An 18060-nucleotide genomic window follows, 5' to 3' on the forward strand; every position below is an offset into this window, starting at 1 on the left:
GTGTGTGTGTGTGTGTGTGTGTGTGTACCCTTATTGCTATGCTATTCTCTAATCATCCAACTTGGGACAAGTTCTTAACCTCTTTAAGTTTAATGCATCTTATCTGTGAAATACTAATAATACCAATACCACTAATAGTACCACAATGGTGGGTTGTTCGATGCTCACAGATGGCTTCCACCCAATATCTATGGCCCTTGCCATGTGGCTTTGCAGCTCTTCCCATCAAGAGGTGGAGTTCCTACCTTCCTCATGGCCCAGCTCTGCGAAGCCAATCCCACATCCTCACACACCAGGTGCTACCTGATAAAGAAAACAACTGGCACACAGAGATTTTCTTTTTACACAGTTCCAAGCAATTAAGTCAAATGATTTTATTTCTCTCTTATACCCTTCTGGGTGTTGAGGTAAAGTACCTTTCAAAATTACTTTCCATTACCAGAGGGTAAGGGAAGTGGGGGAAGTAGAAGATGGTATAGGGAGGATAAGTGGGAGGAGACTTGACTTGGGTGGTGAACACACAATACAATATACAGATGATGTATATAGAATTGTACACCCGAAACCTATGTAATTTTATTAACCAGTCACCCCAAGAAAAAAGAAAAATGAAATAGAAAAAAACTAATACTATCAAGAGTAAAACAGAAACAAAATTACTTTGGAAGGACAGGCATTTTACCTCACAAGTGACTCACTTTTTAAAGTGTCTAACTACAGCTGTTCCTACTTGACTGTTATAAAGCAAATTCTTCCACTAAATCAAATAATGACCAGGCATGGCAGCCTTGACTGAAGTCTGAGGGTCCTGGAAAACTGCAGTTCTAGAACCTGCCTTTGGAAAGAGCATGGCTTCTACACACTCAACTTCCCAGGACAGTTAAGATTTTGCCTGAGCTCAAGAAAAACGGGACCATGAGATAGTTAGTTGCATGGTCATTCTGGTGCCTCACAGGAAAGGTCATGGATGTTACAGTGGATTTCACTTTAGAAAAACGGCTAAACAAACAAACAAAAACCCCACAGTGTATTTGCCATGACCTGGACTTGCCAACCCAGCTGTGGGGGCTGGCTCTGTAACCCAGTGCTGGGTGGGCCCAAGGCTGGCACTCCTGCATCTGAGCTCTAGCTTGGTGTCCTGCACTCATCCCAGCAGAGCCCGGCCACCTCTGGGCTCTCCATATGTTTGTTTTACAGGGTCAAACCTGGACAAAATAGGGAAAAACATTTTTTTCTAAAAGACAACTCTTTGGTGTTCAGGCATGTATGTTTCCATTGTAGTTTTTATTCAGCATGCTTCTTACTTGATGCACCTAATTATCTGTACATATAAAAGCCCAGCGACTGGAACGGTGGAATGACCAGACCAACCAGAATGACTGGTGGCTATGACATGCACTGTGGCAGCCAACCAGCCTGATCCAGGCCCCAATTGCCCTCCCCAACTCCCCGCCATGCCGCCCAGTGGTCTGCCCCCTATTGGCTCCCAACACCCCAATTGGGGGCAGAGCCGGCTGGCCAACCACCCACGCCCCCCCCCCCTCCAGCCTGATGGGTCCCCATTGGGGCAGGCTGGCCAGACCCCACCCATGCATGAATTTGTGCACTGGGCCTCTAGAATATCAACACTAATAAAAGAGAAAAATGGTAATTGGCGTACGACGATACCCTTTTCATTGGCTAATCAGGGCTATATGCAAATTAACTGCCAACTAAGATTGGCAGTTAACTGTCAACTAAGATTGGCAGTTAACTGTCAACAAGATGGTGGTTAATTTGCATATGTAGGCACAATGCAGGGAGGCGAAAGGGAAAGCAGGAAGAAGCCCGCTGCCACTGACAGTGATCTGAAACCCAGGGGGGAGCTAAGAGCTGGGGGGCAGGGAAAAGGCGGCCCTGGGGCTGCCTTTGCCCTACCCCCCAGCCATGATCGGAGAATCAGGTGCCTTTTCCGCCCTGGCCAGTGATAGCAGGAAGTAGGGGTGGAGCCAGCGATGGGAGCTGGGCAAGGTCGAAGCTGGCAGTCCCAGGAGCTAGGGGCCCCTTGCCTGGGCCTAAAGCGAAGCCCACGATCGCGGGGCCGCTGCAGCTGTGGGTCCCCGCTGGCCGGGCCAGACGCCTCAGCCAGAGGCATCCTGCAGGGGCAGGCGCCCCCCCCCCGCCCCCCCCCCGCTGCCACTGCAGGTCCCTGCTGCCCGGGCCGGACGCCTAGGCCAGAGGCGTCAGGCCTGGGCAAGGGGCCGATCCTGCGATTGGAGGGTGATGGGGGGTCAACGCCTGAGGGCTCCCAGTATGTGAGAGGGGCCAGGCTGGGCTGAGGGACACTCCCCCCCACACACACCCAGTGCACGAATTTCGTGCACCGGGCCCCTAGTAAATATTATATAAAAATATATACATAAGCACAGAAAAAATAATATAAATACTTAAGCTCATATGTAAGTGAATACTCGTCTAAACTGATGTTAGAATGCAGTTTTGGCTAAGGCACAGTCAGCCAAAATGAGAAAGTACTCCACCAAGAAGCATTCCATTTCAAAAGGAAGTGGTGAGGGCTCAGGATTTGGAAGATGAGGGACAGCACAGTGCCAGTTCATAACGGCATTCATAAGTACCAGCTCTCCTTCCATTTCCTGTCTTCCTTCCCACTTTCTAAGCACAGACAGAACATAAACCATAGTGATCAAATGAGAAGAGGTGGGTAAAAAGCTAGCTGGAGAGTGAGAGAATTTGGACATGCTTCCTTTTTCTACTTCAAGTTCAAACTGATAGTAGATGATAAGATAGGAGAAGTGAACATTTAAATTGAATTTAGAGTTTGGGTTATGCTGACATGGGTATTTTTGTAAATGGACTGAGAGTGAATTTTGAGTTTTAAAGATGTAGAGAGTATCCAGAAGCCAGGGAAGAGCCAGATCATAGGGAAGGTTTAGAGCAGTGGTTCTCAACCTTCCTAATGCCGCGACCCTTTAATACAGTTCCTCATGTTGTGGTGACCCCCGATTTCATTGTTACAAAGTGAACATAATTAAAGCATAGTGATTAATCACAAAAACAATATGTAATTATATATGTGTTTTCTGATGGTCTTAGGCGACCCCTGTGAAAGGGTCGTTCAGCCTCCAAAGGGGTCGCGACCCACAGGCTGAGAACCGCTGGTTTAGAGCAAAGGAAAAGTGGAGATAAAAATAAAATCCCAATAATTGTTCAAAGGACTGGCTATATTTGTTTTGTGATTAATAATGAAGTATCGGTTCACTATCTGGAAACCATATGCAATATTAAATTCTGCACAAAGCAGAAGAAAGAGCACTAACATGAACAAGTCATATGCATAGCGTGGGGTTTTTGTTTTCTTTGAATTATTTGGATTGATTATCCTAATAAGCAATGAAACCTTAGCTTGTTTGATTCACCTTAATTATTCTGTATTGCCTAAAATGGTAGCCTAAAACCCCGAGTGGAAAGCAAAACCGAAGAGATGACACCTGTAACAGAAACAGTATGCCAACAGTCTCTATGCCCTGTCATCTTGGCCCCTCAGCCATTTGATCCATCTGCTCTTCTGTGGATGCTGATGTGCAATTGGTATGAGACTTAGCTTCCCTTGACCATGCTCGCAAATCAATGAGAGTGACCCCCAAACCTTCCATTGCTTTGTGACTATTTCTCCTTCCTTTATGAGCACACGTGACTGTGACATAAATGCAGGGGGACCTACAGGGTACTGATTTAAAGTTCTCTTTCCTGCTTTTAGGTTATGCATACGACTACGAACCCTGACTTTAGTTCAGAAAGGTGGCCGTGGCGGCCTAATTATGTCCATGCTGGAAAGATGTAGAATTTTCCATCCAACTTTAAAGATTTTTCTCATTACAAAAAAATGCATTCACGTACAATTCACAGCTGGGACAACGAGAGCCTGATCGTCTGCTTGAGTAGGGGCATTCCCCACAAAGCAAGGCCTTTCAAGTGATGGGCTTTCTGAGAGCTTCACAAACCACACTCCACACCCCTTGTCCTCTTACCTCCTCAGTGGTGCTGGAGAAGGGCCGAGGAGTCCAGGGAACCGACGATGTCTCTGTACTTCCAGTCATCTGCAGACGGGGGGGCTGCCCCTGGCTGCTGTTTCGGCTGGAGTTTTCGGGAGTAGTTCTGGTGAAGGCCTCTGTGGTGTTGCTAATGAGCTGTTCCGGGCTGTACGGAGCAGCATTAAACGCAGTGGGGATCTGGGGAGGAGACGTGTTTCTAATGCTCCTTACTGAAAATTCTGCTCCCAGGCCAGCTGAGGTAAAGAAAGGACAGTTGCTAAAATTACCCTCATGTTTTATGGATTCTTCACACAAAAGCAATTTTACTTAGGAAAAGAAGACTCTTTAATGACGGATGTGTGGATAAGCTTTAGTTATATGAAAAATCAGAGATACATTGAGTATCAGCATGCTCATTTGCCCTGTTCAGTTCACCCATCTTTATCTAGCAACAACATCCCAGCTCTGTGTAGGAGAAAGAATTAAATTCACTCTATGAACATTAGAGTTCGCTGACTTGGTTTCAGGGGTTCAATGAATCTCTAAAAGCCTCATGCAAAATTCTGCATATATGAACATATGTACTTTTCTTCTGTGGGGGACTTTCACAATTTCTGTCATTAAACAAAGTAGCAGATTGAGAATCACTGTTAATGACTTGCCGAACTTTGCCACGAAGATTGCTGATTCCTTGAGAAATTAACGGCATTTCTTTAACCATAGTGCAAACTGTTTCTGATCCTGACTATGTGAGACCAAATCATGGGACAGTTCTACTTTCTGAACTCCTTCTCTTTGGAAGAACAGTTAATTGGTTTAAGAGCTGGTAGGATTAATTAATTTACAGCCTTGCTCTGCAAGGCGGAATTAACTATACTTTAAAAAAATTGGTTTGTGAATTGTTTTCCTAGCTATAATTTTAAAATGTGCTTCTGTATCATGGGGATCCTGCTAACATGCAAATTCTGATTCAACAGATAGTGTCAGATTCAGCTCTTCTAACAAGTTCCTGGATGTGGTGCTGATGGTCTTTGGACCACTCTTTGCGAAGCAATACTCTAGAGCAGTGGTTCTCAACCTTGGCTGCACCTTAGAATCACCTGGGAATCTTTTTAAAATCCTGATTTCTGGGCCTCATCCTCCGGAAATTCTGTTTCTTTGTTACTAATGTTGTGGCTCCACACCATAAAAAGAAACAGAATTTCCGGAGGATGAGGCCCAGAAATCAGGATTTTAAAAAGATTCCCAGGTGATTCTAATGTGCAGCCAAGGTTGAGAACCACTGCTCTAGAGAATGGTAGTATTGAAAGGCCTGTACATTATGGGCCGAGGGGGTATGTTAGATGCTTCCATCAGATCCACAGTGAATCACAGTTTTCTGGGATATAAAAACCCACAAAATCTTGCCCAATTAGATAATCATAACTTTGAAAGTTTCTGGTTAGAGACGGGCAGAAGAAAATTTATCTTTTTTACTGCTCCTTTACTGGTTCATTCAAATAGCTATTTATTAAACAATCACTATGTGTCAGGCAGAGGTCTCTTGAAGATGCTATTAGTCAACACATTTTCCCTGTTCTGGTCCACCTTACTGACCCCTTTTTTGGACCTCATTCATTTCTATTCCAATTTAAACTAACATTTCATATGATAATGTCTATAAAAAAGAGGGGGATCTGGTATAAAAAGAGAATAAAGATGGAAAAGGTATTTTTAAAATTTAGCAAGATGTAAATAGCAGTGCTCTTAAAAGTTAATAAAACAAATATGGCTACTAAGCAATCTTTCCATGATATGTGGAGGGTTATGTAAAGTAACCTGTATATAAGGTGCTAGAGTTAGCAAATAAAAACACATGATGCCCAGTTAAATTAGAGTGTTAAACAACCAATAGTTCAGCATATTTAATATATCTCAAATACATAATGTTACAAAGGTTATATTATATCGTATATTATAAATATACTAAAATTATTTGTCATTTATCTGAAATCCTATATAATAAAGAGGCAATATGCAAATTGACTGTCACACCCTCACAAAGGTGGCTGCCTATGACCAGGTTGGCAGGGGGGTTAGTGAGGGACGACCAAATGACCGAACAAGTAGGCTGCATGGGGTGACCAGGCAGGCAGGGGGGCCATGAGGGGTGACTAGGCTGGAGGGGGGGCAGTTGAGGGTGACCAGAGGGGGCAGTTGGAGGTGCCCAGGCCGGCAGGAGGGGGCAGTAAGAGGTGACCAGGCCAGTGTGTGTGGGGGGGAGGCAGTTAGGGGCAACTAGGCTGGTGGGGGGGGCAGTTGGGTGCAACCTGCTTGGCAGTGGGGGGGCAGTTAGGGGTGACCAGGCAGGCAGGCAGGTGAGTGATTAGGAGCCAGTGGTCCAGGATTGTGAGAGAGATCCCGGATTGGAGAAGGTGCAGGCTGGGCTGAGGGGACTCCCCTGTGCACAAATTTCATGCACCCCGCCTCTAGTTTAAATATAACTGGCTGTTGTGTGATTATGTCAACCCTACTGCACTTCTACTAGATCTAGGCTTTGGTAGATTTTCCCCCTTAATTTCTGTTTGTTTTTATCTTTCAGAATCCAGTGCCACTATCACTGCCATGTGCTTGGGGGAGCCACTCTGAACACAGACCAGGGGATTTATTTATCCCTGGAGTGTTAAACCCAACTGAACACGACAAACTCAACTATAATGTTAGGGAGACTTCCAACTCCACGAAACAGTCTTAAAACTTGTCTTAATTGAGTTAGGTAATTGAATGTCCCTTTAAGTAGATATTTCTTTTGCTGGGATATAAAAATTTCTGTATGTAGAGATTAGTATTTTAGTCATTTTGAACTTTGGCCAATGCTGATCCTATGAGTTGATTACCACCTGTGGCAATTTTAGCTCTTAGAACTTAGAAAAAAAAAAAGATTTAATGATGGGTTAAGACAAAAACAGCTTTCAAATACCTAGCATGTAATTACATGTCTTAGCATGTAGACCTAAGTTTACTCTTTCTTGCTAAGGAGCACTTGCTAAGTGCTCACCCTAAGAACTTTTAGAAAAAGTTGTCAACTTTCATAATTAACTCAATGGATGAAACAAGACTCTCCCAAAATTAGATAAATGATCAAAACATTCTTGAAATGTCCTCTGTGAATAACAGCTTACTACCATTGCATTTGGTTTTGAAATATCTTACAGAAAAATTTCTAGTCTTCTGTAATTGTCTTTAATTAACCTTCTACATTTATTTATAAAACACCCCTAACCAAACAAGTTCATTTCCATTTTAGGCCACCACCTTTTTCCAAAGAAAGAATCTACGGAATATCCAAGTTAAGTACCCCTTCATTTGGCGCCTGTGTTTTTAACTTGTGCTATTTCAGAAGCAGGAAAGAAGTTTTAGTTTAACATTGTTTCCAAATTTTGTGAAATTTAAAGCTGTGGTTCACAGCCTTTGGTAGGCATCAGAATCACCTTTGGAGCGTGGCCCTTCCCCTAGGAATTGTGATTCAGTAGATTTGGTGTGGGACCCACCACCTGCATTTCTAACAACATTCTCAGGTGATTCTAATATACGTCTAAGTATATGATTTTATTCACATACACACCACAAGCAAAAACTGAAATTTAATTATTCCTGATGTGGGTATTTTTATTTTTATTTTTTGGTTAACCCTCACTGGAAAATATTTTTCCGATTGATTTTTAGAGAGAGTGGAAGGGAGAGAAGGAGAGAGAGAGAGAGAGAGAGAGAGAGAGAGAGAGAGAGAGACAGAGAAACATCAATGTGAGAGAGACCTATCAATTGGTTGCCTCTCACACACGCCCCAACTAGGGATCAAACCTGCAACCCAGATATGTGCCCTTGATCTGGAATCAACCCTGAAACACTTTGGTGCACAGACCAATGCTCTAACCACTGAGTTACACCAGCTAGGGTCCTTTTGTGGGTATGAAAAGATTATAAAATAGATGGAAGGAAAGAAAATCCATTATAGAAAGATGTAAAGTGATCAAAAGAAGTTCATCTTTCCATCTCCTGAACTCTTTGTTGAAATGGGTGCTATGAAATTATAAAAATAGTAGATTTTTGGCTGTTTTGATACCTATAAATTCTGATGTGCTTTAAAAGGTATATACATTTTACAGTTCATGAAAGAGCAAGATGTGCTTTGACAAATGCAAGGAAAAGTTGTCACACAATGGAACAATATGTTGAAGCTATTTTTAAAAAGCTTTATTGTACCATTGCTGCTACATTGTTTTCACATTATACACAATTCCTCTTAGAACATGATTCCAGAAAAGGTGAATTATCCTTGTCCAGTCTAAAAAGTTTTGCATTTAAGTTGCAAATAGTTTACCTATAAGGTGATTTGCAATCACTGCACCATATTAAGATCATATTTTGAATATATTTTAAAAAAATCAGTGATTGGCTCAAATATAATCAATAATAGAAATGGAATTTTGTATAATTATTATAAAGACAATACACAAATTTGTTAGTTTCCCTCCTTTAATTTTCAAGCATGTTGAAAACATAATAACTTGAATAAAACTCATTTTGGTGGTAGGAATTTTTAACTATGTTGGTACTTTCTATCTCTAGGAAGATGCCAAATATAATGTGCCTTTTAAAAGTGGGAAAATAATATGGAAAAGAGATAAACAAAACAGATGCTGACTTAGACAAAGAATGCTTTATGTTTATATGTATATATATTTATATAAATAAATTAAACATATTAAACAAGATTGGGCTAGAATAAAGGTGAAGTGAAAGGGAAAGAGATTATAATAGACTAAATAACTCTTGGAAATAGGAAAAGGAATAATTAAAATTTCAGAAAGTGTCCTTTACTGAAGAATTCAATAAAATAGTTCACATCTTATGGATGAACAACATTCATATTTGTGCTTTAGATTATAATATTTACTTATCAACTCTTTTAAAAAAGGCATTTGGTTTAGCTCCACTTGTTTATTTTTTCCTTTGTTTCTCTTGCCCTAGGAGTTGCATCAGTGAAAATTCTGCTATATGACAATAAAAAGCTTCTGCACAGCAAAAGAAACCAGGATCAAAATGAAAAGGGAACCCACTGTATGGGAGAACATATTTGCCAATGATATATCTGATAAAGGGTTAATTTCCAAAATACATAAAGTACTCATACAACTCAACAAAAGGAAGACAAACAACACAATTGAAAAATGGGCAGAGGACCTAAATAGACACTTCTCCAAAAAGGACATACAGCCGAAACTGGTTTGGCTCAGTGGATAGAGCATCGGCCTGCGGACTGAAGGGTCCCGGGTTCGATTCCGGTCAAGGGCATGTACCTGGGTTGCGGGCATATCCCCAGTAGGAGATGTGCAGGAGGCAGCTGATCGATGTTTCTCTCTCATCGATGTTTCTAACTCTCTATCTCTCTCCCTTCCTCTCTGTAAAAAATCAATAAAATATATTTTAAAAAAAAGGACATACAGATGACCAAGAGACATATGAAAAAATGCTCACTAATTATCAGAGAGATGCAAATTAAAACAACAATGAGGTAACTCCTCATACGTTGGAGAATGGCTATCATCAATAAATCAACAAACAACAAGTGCTGGCGAGGATGTAGAGAAAAGGGAACCCTAGTACACTGCTGGTTTGAATGCAGACTGGTACGACCACTATGGAAAACGGTGTGGCGTTTCCTCAAAAGATTAAAAATGTAACTGCCATTTGACCCAGTGATCTCACTTCTCGGGATATACCCTAAGAAGCCAGAAACACCCATCAGAGAGAATATATGCACTCCTGTGTTCATAGCAGTGTTGTTTACAATAGCTGAGATCTGGAAACAGCCCAAGTGCCCATCAGTAGAGCAGTAGGAAAATTGTTGTACATTTACACAATGGAATACTATGCAGCTTTGTATTCTCTGGTAAAGTTGACTTTTCTCACTGACTTTTATATTTTTATTTTATTCTCATAGTCACAAGTTTTATAAGAATAGGGACTACAACACTCAACTTCTATCATAAAAGAGCCCACTGTGTTTATTTAGATGCCAAAAAGTACATACAGGTTCAGTGGAGAATTCAAGATGGAAGGTAATTCATGGAAAAACCATCTCCTTTGACATTCATACAAAACATGTCCAATGATGGACTTCAAGAGTAAAGTGGATAGAATCAACCAGTTACAGTTAACCACTGAATAAACATACCTGGTAATGTATGTTGGGAGGGGGGTGGACTTCTAAAAAAACCAGAGTTAAAATTTGCACAATTGTGGCACAAAAAAACAAAAACCACACCCACAACTATTTTGAATGTATATAGGTATAACACTTGCTTTAGCACAATTATAAGGTAGCAGGCACAAGCACAAGCACAATTTGTTATCCTTCCAGTCTTCTCAAGCACCATTTTGATGTTCTAATAGTTCTTCATAAGCAGAGAACAGAAGTGTCTACATCAGCAAAATTTTTAATTTCCTGGTCATTGGCTTTACATTACACATGTATGCTTGTCTGTGCCTAGATCTGCATTCCCATACTTTACAGTGCTTACCTAGAGTGCCTAGTGTCTGGCACAAAAAAGAAACTCAAGAAATATTTGTTGAATTAATAAAAGAAGAAATAAAAGAAGGGAGAGAGAGAGAGAGAGAGAGAGAGAGAGAGAGAGAGAGAGAGAGTTGGGTTTATTTTAATGAGGATAAAGAAGTTTTCCATGTTGGTGGGCACCACATGATCCATTTCCATTAGCAATTGTGTTGGGGCACGTAGACTTCCCTTGAATGTGACAAAACAGGACAGTTAGCAGAACTTTCAGCATTGATTCTGAAAGGAATAGCTCACCTTTTTTTAAGCAGAGGCTTTCATTGACTGGTTTTCCCTCCTTGTTGACATCTCTTTTCATCCAGCTATGGAGGTATTTCCTGCCCTTTTTGACCACTGCCTTGGTGCCTTGTTTCTTGAGAAAGAGAGAGGCATTTTTCACCTCAAGGAACCCTGTCTTCTCATAGCAAGTCCATCGGGGGGCCTGGGAGCAGTGGACAAAGATGGCTGATCGGGAAGGGCCACCAGAGGAGTTGGAGACGCCCAGGCACAGTGCAGACTTCAGGTGAAGGAGTTTTGCGTCCTCAGTCCACATCCACTGCTGGTTCTGCTCCGTCCCATTGCACAAGCCCATGGACACGATCTTATTTTCGAAAAGGCACTGTTGTTTCTGGACATGGACGATCTGAAACCCCTCTGGAAGATGAAAAGCTCATCTAGCACCAGGTAACAGATCACAAGGCCCATCAGAAAACAAAGCAACCCGCCCACACATCAGCCCCGTGAAAATGGGAGGCTCACGTATCTTTTGCTATTGCAATCATTTCAAGTGAATATTCCCAGACTCAACACATGGAACTTAAAACCACAAGGCTGGCAGTGTCAGAATGTCCCCCTTAGCTCCCTTTCTTTTACTTTCACATGGTTTAGGGAAGAATTCCCCCCCCCCCTCCTCCCGCCCCCATTGAAATACTGACAGGAAGCTTAGAAAAGAAACAAAAATATTCAAAGATGATGGTGTGAGGTTTTAGTCCAATTAAATATGCTGAAATTGTGAAAAGCTCAGTTCCCTTTTAAACATTTTATTCTTTCCACCCCACCTCGACCCCCAACTTTAAAGGGCACCATTTTTTTGCAATCCTTAACTTATTATTGCAATAAATATTTGTATATAAATTACACAGTTTCAATAAAAATGTAAAAATTGGATGCATTTACCCCAGAATAAAAGAAAGTTTCACATCCTTCTAAGCACACCTTCCTAGCAAACAGTAACCAATGAAAGAATTGATTGTCACAAACTAAATTTCGTATAATCTTAGAGAGAATCATTTCTCTATTTTGTAACAATATCTGCAATTTTTCCCTTTAATATCAACATATTAAACTATCAGCATTTCTTAATATAAGAAATTAAATACCCAGTTGTTAAACATCAGTATTAAAAAGTGAGACATTTGGGCTCAGAAACCATTTTTAAAGTGCTTACACTTCATTTGCCCAGCGCTCCCATGAAAACATTCAGACCTTCCTGCCAAATAGCAACTTCCAAATTAAACACACCGCACTTCTTCATCCCCTTCAATTATATTGCTTACATTTTCTTTCTTTAACTCACACACACAGAAAAAACACAAAATCATAACCTAATTGGACAAAAGCATGGAGAATGGCCCAGACTGTTTGTTATATAATAAAAATATCTCCTCAGGACTCCTCTCTGCTATGAAAGTGCCATTTCAGGAGCTGCCCGAGGCATTTGCAGGCCGTGAGGAGGCCTTTTCTTTTCGTTTGGAGAGAAATTCAAGTGTGGGCAGACCTGGCTCCTTTTATCCCCCCTCCTCCTCATCTTCGGCTAAACTGCCATGGAGACCTGGCTCCATTTCCGCCTCATTTCAGGCACTTTTCAAAGGACAGAATCTCGTTTGCCAGCTGCCAGAGAAACGGGTCAGAACCCTGAGGCAGGCCCACTCACCTGGGTTCCAGAAGATCAAGCAGGTAAGAAGCGCCATGTAAAATTCAGCCTCCATTTTCCACTAAACAACTGTTCATGCTTCGCTTTGGGGGGAAAAATTCTCCCAGATAAGAGAAGCAAAGACCAGGGAAGGAAATGTGCCTTCATGGGGGGGAAAGTCAGTGACGAGCACTTCCTCCTATTGAATTGTTTGGGGAAGTTTTACACCAGTGTCCTTTTGTCTGTTTCCTTAGAAAGAAGGGATTATGATTACCTCTCTTTTTTATGTAGAAAAAAAATTCCAGCCTCCAGGAGTGGAATAAAACTCCTAAGTTTTCTCCCCAGTCCATCCCTTTGGCACCTCTTAACCTCAAGAGGGAAGAAAAGAGTTGTAATCTCAGATAATTAAATGCTCCCCCAACATTACATCTCTTCAGGTGATGGGTTTCTGCTGAATAAACCCACACCATGTGATTTCTGAGGGTCTAGAACAAGTGCTGGAAAGACATAAACATGGACTGCTCCTATAATGATGTGCTGGGAGTCTATCAAGGAAAACCACATAATGATGGCACTTCAAGGTCATTATCCCTCAAGTGATGACAATGGGCATTACAGTTGAGATAGTCATCTCTCCTGGGGAGAGGCAGAGACTAAAATTAAACCCTTCACATCATTTACTGCAGACTCCCCCCAAAAGATAACAGCCGCTCTCCAAAGAGGAAAAAAGTACCTGCTTAACTCAACATTTAGTATTAAGAGTAGTTTATTGGCAGTATGAAACAAAGTCAACATAGCTGCATTAGAAATTCATATTTGAGCAGAACATCTAGTGTTTGCTGAGTGTAGTTTTTCTGTTGTTGTTTTTAGGTTTATTTGTCTCTTGAGGATTAAAACCTTTCTGAAATGTAAGGATACCCATGGCAGCAGCCTTTGGAAGAACCTCTGGAAAAGTGACAGGTGATCATGCCCAAAGCAACTTCCCTTTATTGGGCAAGAGACTCCAGGTAGATAGCATACTCAAAAACTCTTAGTAAAAGAGAGACAAGTATCTAAAGTTCTTAATACGTCAGAGTTGCTACAAATTTGTTTTTCCCTTTTACAGTAAAGTGACTCACAATGTAGAAATACAGTGAATAGAGTTCTGGAGAAGCAACCACCTCTATGCCCAATAATAGAGAATAAATACATAGATACCCAATGACAATCATTGTGCTCTGTAATTGATTGATAGGAGGTACTGATAAATACACATTTAGTAGGTAATATTATCAAGACACATTTCCATATAAAATAGTTACTGCTTTTGATTTTTTTTCAAAAACAAGGACTCATTTGTTAAAAATCCTTTATCAATCACTTGCAACTTTAGCGGCAAGATTCTGGTAACTGAGAAAGATAATAGCACTTAAAAAGGAACAGTTTAACAGCTGACAGTCCATTCACAAGACAGATTTTGCAAACATTAAAGCATCTAAACACACAATAATAATTTCTTCAGCAGCTCTTCCAGTCATCATCTGATGACATGTATCACTGGGTGTTTCATACATACATTCCGGGTGGCAGATAACCAATACAGACAAAACAAAATCCTCCTTAGCTGTGGGAGAAGTCTATCATTCCTCCATCAGCACAGGACCTTCAGAATAACTTAGGAGCTGCTCACAAATGCATTCACATACACAAGGGGCTGGCAATCTTTCCTGGGTTGCCATCTTCCACTGTCCATGCCACAGCTTGACTTCAGGGCTTCTCTTTCATTGCAGGAAGCTTCTTCTAGAAGCGTCAAGTGGGTAATTGATTAGTCACCCCTAGAGATTGATGGCCTGATACATCTTCAGAGAATCACTGGACAGTTTCTGCCGAAAGTCTGCTCTCGTACAGGCACAGAGCATGATGCACAAATTCATACTGCTCACTGGTTTGGACCATTCCGCCTCTGCAAGGAAAAGATAATACAGTAATATCTTACTGCTAATAGCCTGCAATCTTAAGTAACAGAAACCACATCCAAGCTAGGGTGTTACGCCAATCAACAGGAGACTTGGTGAATCTTTTATTATCCCTCTTACCTGTGTCCGAATGTCCCAACTGGTGAACTTAATATGCTAACGTATACAAAGGGATTAACACAGTGCCTGGTACACGCTAGACACTTGATTACTTTCACTGACCTACCATTACTGGGGAGACAGTGCATCCTTTTGGTTAAGTACTTGGACTTGGAAACCAGCCAGGCTATCTGAGATCAAGTCTCTCTTCTGCCAATTCTTAGTTGTGGGATCATGAGCAAGTTTCTTAAAACCTGTTGTGGGTTGGTTTTTTTCTTTTTAAAGTGGGATAACTATAGCACCTATTTCATAGGGTTCTTGTGAAGGTTAAATTATTTCAATGAGTGAGTGAAATGAACATCTGGAATGTTAGTATTACTTCTCAGGTGTCTTGTCATTCATCTCATGTTAAAATGGTTCATACACTTGGATTAAAATTGATGAAAGTTGGTTTACTAAACAAAACTCAACTATGAAATGTTGCTCCTTCTACAACTACAAAGAACAACTACCTTGAAATGGTCTAAGTGTGTTATATGGAAACAACCTCAGCCTCTGGGTGGAGCATACTGATGTTTAAATACAATAGTGGGTGGGCCTTTAACTGAGTTGGAAAAAGGGGATTGGTTCTTGCCTTTTCCCCTCTGTTATCAACATTATCATCACTAGTTACTCAGCATACCTGTTGTTATTGGATTAGTAGAAGGTACCAGCCTTTGTGAGAAATGATGATGTTTCTCATTATACTTTTATATATAAAACAGCTATCTCATATTTTGCTCTCTATAATAATAAAAGGTTCTTATACTTGGCAGAGCTACCAGATAGTAATATAAAATCCTACTTATTTTTCCTGCTTACTGAATAACTGCATCACAGTTAGTAACTATTTTTAGTTCTATAAAGTTTCCCTAACTCTGAAATCATACAACTAATTTTGAAATGTTTTAGCTGTTGTTACCATTCTAAATAATTATTTTTAGACTAGAGGCCCAGTGCATGAAATTCATGCACTCCGGGGGGGGGGAGTGTCCCTCAGCCCGGCCTGTGCCCTCTCACAGTCCAGGAGCCCTCGGGGGTGTCTGACTGATGGCTTAGGCCTGGTCCCCTCGGCAGTCGGACATCCTTAGCACTGAAACGGAGGTGGGAGAGGTTCCCGGCACCACGGCTGCCACTCGACAGCCATCAGCCCGGCTCAGGGCTTCTGGCTGGGCAGTGCTCCCCCTGTGGGAGCACATGACCACCAGGGGGAAGCTCCTGCATTGAGCATCTGCCCCTGGGTGGTCAGTGCACATCATAGCAACTGGTCGTTCCGCTGTTTGGCCAATTTGCATATTAGCCTTTTATTATATAGGATCATATAAGCACTTCAACTTAAAAAAAAAAGGTATATTGCCTCACTGTAACATGATTTTTGGTTAATGGTAATAACTAAAACTGGGCTTGTATCTATGTTTATTTGTCAACCTCTATAAATGTAAGCATACAAGAAATTCAGATAGTAAGACTCACCCTTCTAAACTAAACAGATCTACATGATGCTAAAGTGATATATTTGGTAAAAGATAAAGAGGTAAATATGCAGTTTCCAGTGACATCCACTTTTGGCAGAAGTGTTTCATCAGTCTTTCCCCCTAGAACGATACATTTTGTTGTACTGAAGGCAACTTTCTGGCCAAGTGTTCCTTGGTCATAAATTGGCAACAGAAATGGGCAGCTGAAGCTGTGGTAAATCTTCCTCTTAGCTGGATGGTGACCTCTGGGCACACCTAGAACACAGCAGGTGTCTGGAAGATTGACAGGGAAGCTCGATACAGCCACAGTAAATTTCAGGGCAGCTGCAGGGACTGAGAGGTACCTGCCTCCCTCCCTCCAGCACTCACACAGCTCAGGGCACCATTAGTCCTCCCCCTTGAACTGCAGATGTATGGAGCCTTGAATGTGCTAATGGATCTCATGGGCTCTGGTCTTGTGAATTTCCTCTCTCTATTCACCCCAATTGAGGCAAGCTTTCCTCCTTCCTGCCTGTTCTGATGATCACTGGTATTTACATGTCCAACTGGTGAATGTATGAGACACAGTCTAGGTCTTCATAACTATTACAAATGGGTCAGCAGAGTATTTTAACATTCGGAGTGTATTTTCTATGACGTTCCGTTAACTAAGTCAAGGTTGTCTCAGCCAGTGAAGGTGGGGAAGATGAGGAAGTGGACTTAGTAGTAGGCTAGCAAAATCCTTGGGTGTCTGAAGGCTTAAGGAAGGTACATGAAAAGTTATGTTACTTCCCCCTTAACTTGAAAAATAAAAATGGAAGAATTAACATCAAAGAGATCCTCAGAGATCACGCATGTCAATCGCCCACACAAGCTAGCCTTGCAGAGAGAGCAGTCTCCATGGCAGACGGTCAGCCGGTTTCTGCTGGAATCCTTGTGGGGTGAGGCTCCTCAGGGGCAGCCTTCCTCAGAGTTGGCAGGAAAACATGAAGACATCAAAATGAATCCATCCCTTTCTAACTGTCACCCCATTGGATGAACCAAAATAACCCAAAAAAGGCTTAAGGCTCCTCCTGTAGTCACACAATAGCTCCCTAAATGCTAGAAAACAACCATCAAAGTCCCATACTCTTTTCTTCTCTAGACTAAACATCCTGTGGTCATTCAATATTTCCATCCAGCCTGGTTTCCCTGTCACTCACCAGTCTAGCCTCCCTCTTCTATAGGCTATTTTATCAACTATGACCTTCTTAGAGTGTTGTGTCTATTCCCAATGAGATCAAGTCAGTGGGAACATTTTCTCCCTTGAGTTGCACATTATCGGCCAATTAACTTGCATTTGCAGATGCATCTGGTGGTCAGATCCCACAGTGTCCACCTGGTGGCCAGTACTCAGCAATTGGAGTGTTAGGTTAATGAAAAAGTATGCAGGTTGGGTTGTTGTTTTTTTTTTAATATGAAAATTAGAGCTCTCTCCTACCCTGAACCTACATTATTGAATTTTAAAAATTAAATGCAGGACTTTCTATTTATTCCTATTAAGTTCAACATGTTGGTGTTAGCACAGTGTTCTTATTTACTGACATCATCACTATTCATTCAGTTAATTAGGCTTCCATTTACCATTCCCAGCTTTGTGTCTTCCAGATATTTAACAAGCATGTTCATTTATCATTTATAAAGAAGTAGGACACCCAGGTTACATAGGCCACGCCATTTTCATGTCACATGACAACAGATAAACTCCCAGCTGAAAGAGGGCAAAGGGCTTCACACCATACATTCACTGGAGACTGATTCAAATTCAGGAACTCATCACTATCATCTTTGAAAATATGGAATAATTGTCTAATTGAATATATTGGTATACAGAACACTCTGTGGACCTTAGTAAGAACTTAAAATCTGAGATTATTTGGGGGACGTCACTCATTATGAGATAAATACAGTCTTTTTATAGGGTGGCAATAGTCAAAAA

The 18060-nt window shown here is 41.3% G+C and overlaps 2 protein-coding genes across 4 annotated transcripts in view; both read right to left on the minus strand.

The window, feature by feature from the left end:
* The window catches only part of PTPRB (protein tyrosine phosphatase receptor type B), a 110303-nt gene extending 97419 nt beyond the window's left edge, over positions 1-12884 (minus strand). The window contains exons 1-3 of the mRNA XM_059683630.1: positions 12557-12884; positions 10882-11277; positions 4029-4285 (exon numbers count right to left, since the gene is read on the minus strand). Coding sequence (XP_059539613.1) covers positions 4029-4285; positions 10882-11277; positions 12557-12611 — 708 coding nt within the window. The 5' untranslated portion in view covers positions 12612-12884. The remainder of the gene's footprint in view (positions 1-4028; positions 4286-10881; positions 11278-12556) is intronic.
* A 399-nt stretch (positions 12885-13283) lies between these two features.
* The window catches only part of LOC132227933 (receptor-type tyrosine-protein phosphatase R), a 257258-nt gene continuing 252481 nt past the window's right edge, over positions 13284-18060 (minus strand). For 2 of the 3 annotated variants that reach the window (XM_059683640.1, XM_059683633.1), the window contains one exon: positions 13284-14477. In XM_059683640.1, coding sequence (XP_059539623.1) covers positions 14384-14477 — 94 coding nt within the window. In that variant the 3' untranslated portion in view covers positions 13284-14383. Of the gene's footprint in view, positions 14478-16115; positions 16224-18060 lie in introns of those variants that run through there. The other variant, XM_059683632.1, reaches the window with a different exon arrangement.

Source organism: Myotis daubentonii, chromosome 2 (genome assembly GCF_963259705.1).
Source record: "Myotis daubentonii chromosome 2, mMyoDau2.1, whole genome shotgun sequence".
Taxonomy (NCBI): Eukaryota; Metazoa; Chordata; class Mammalia; order Chiroptera; family Vespertilionidae; genus Myotis; species Myotis daubentonii.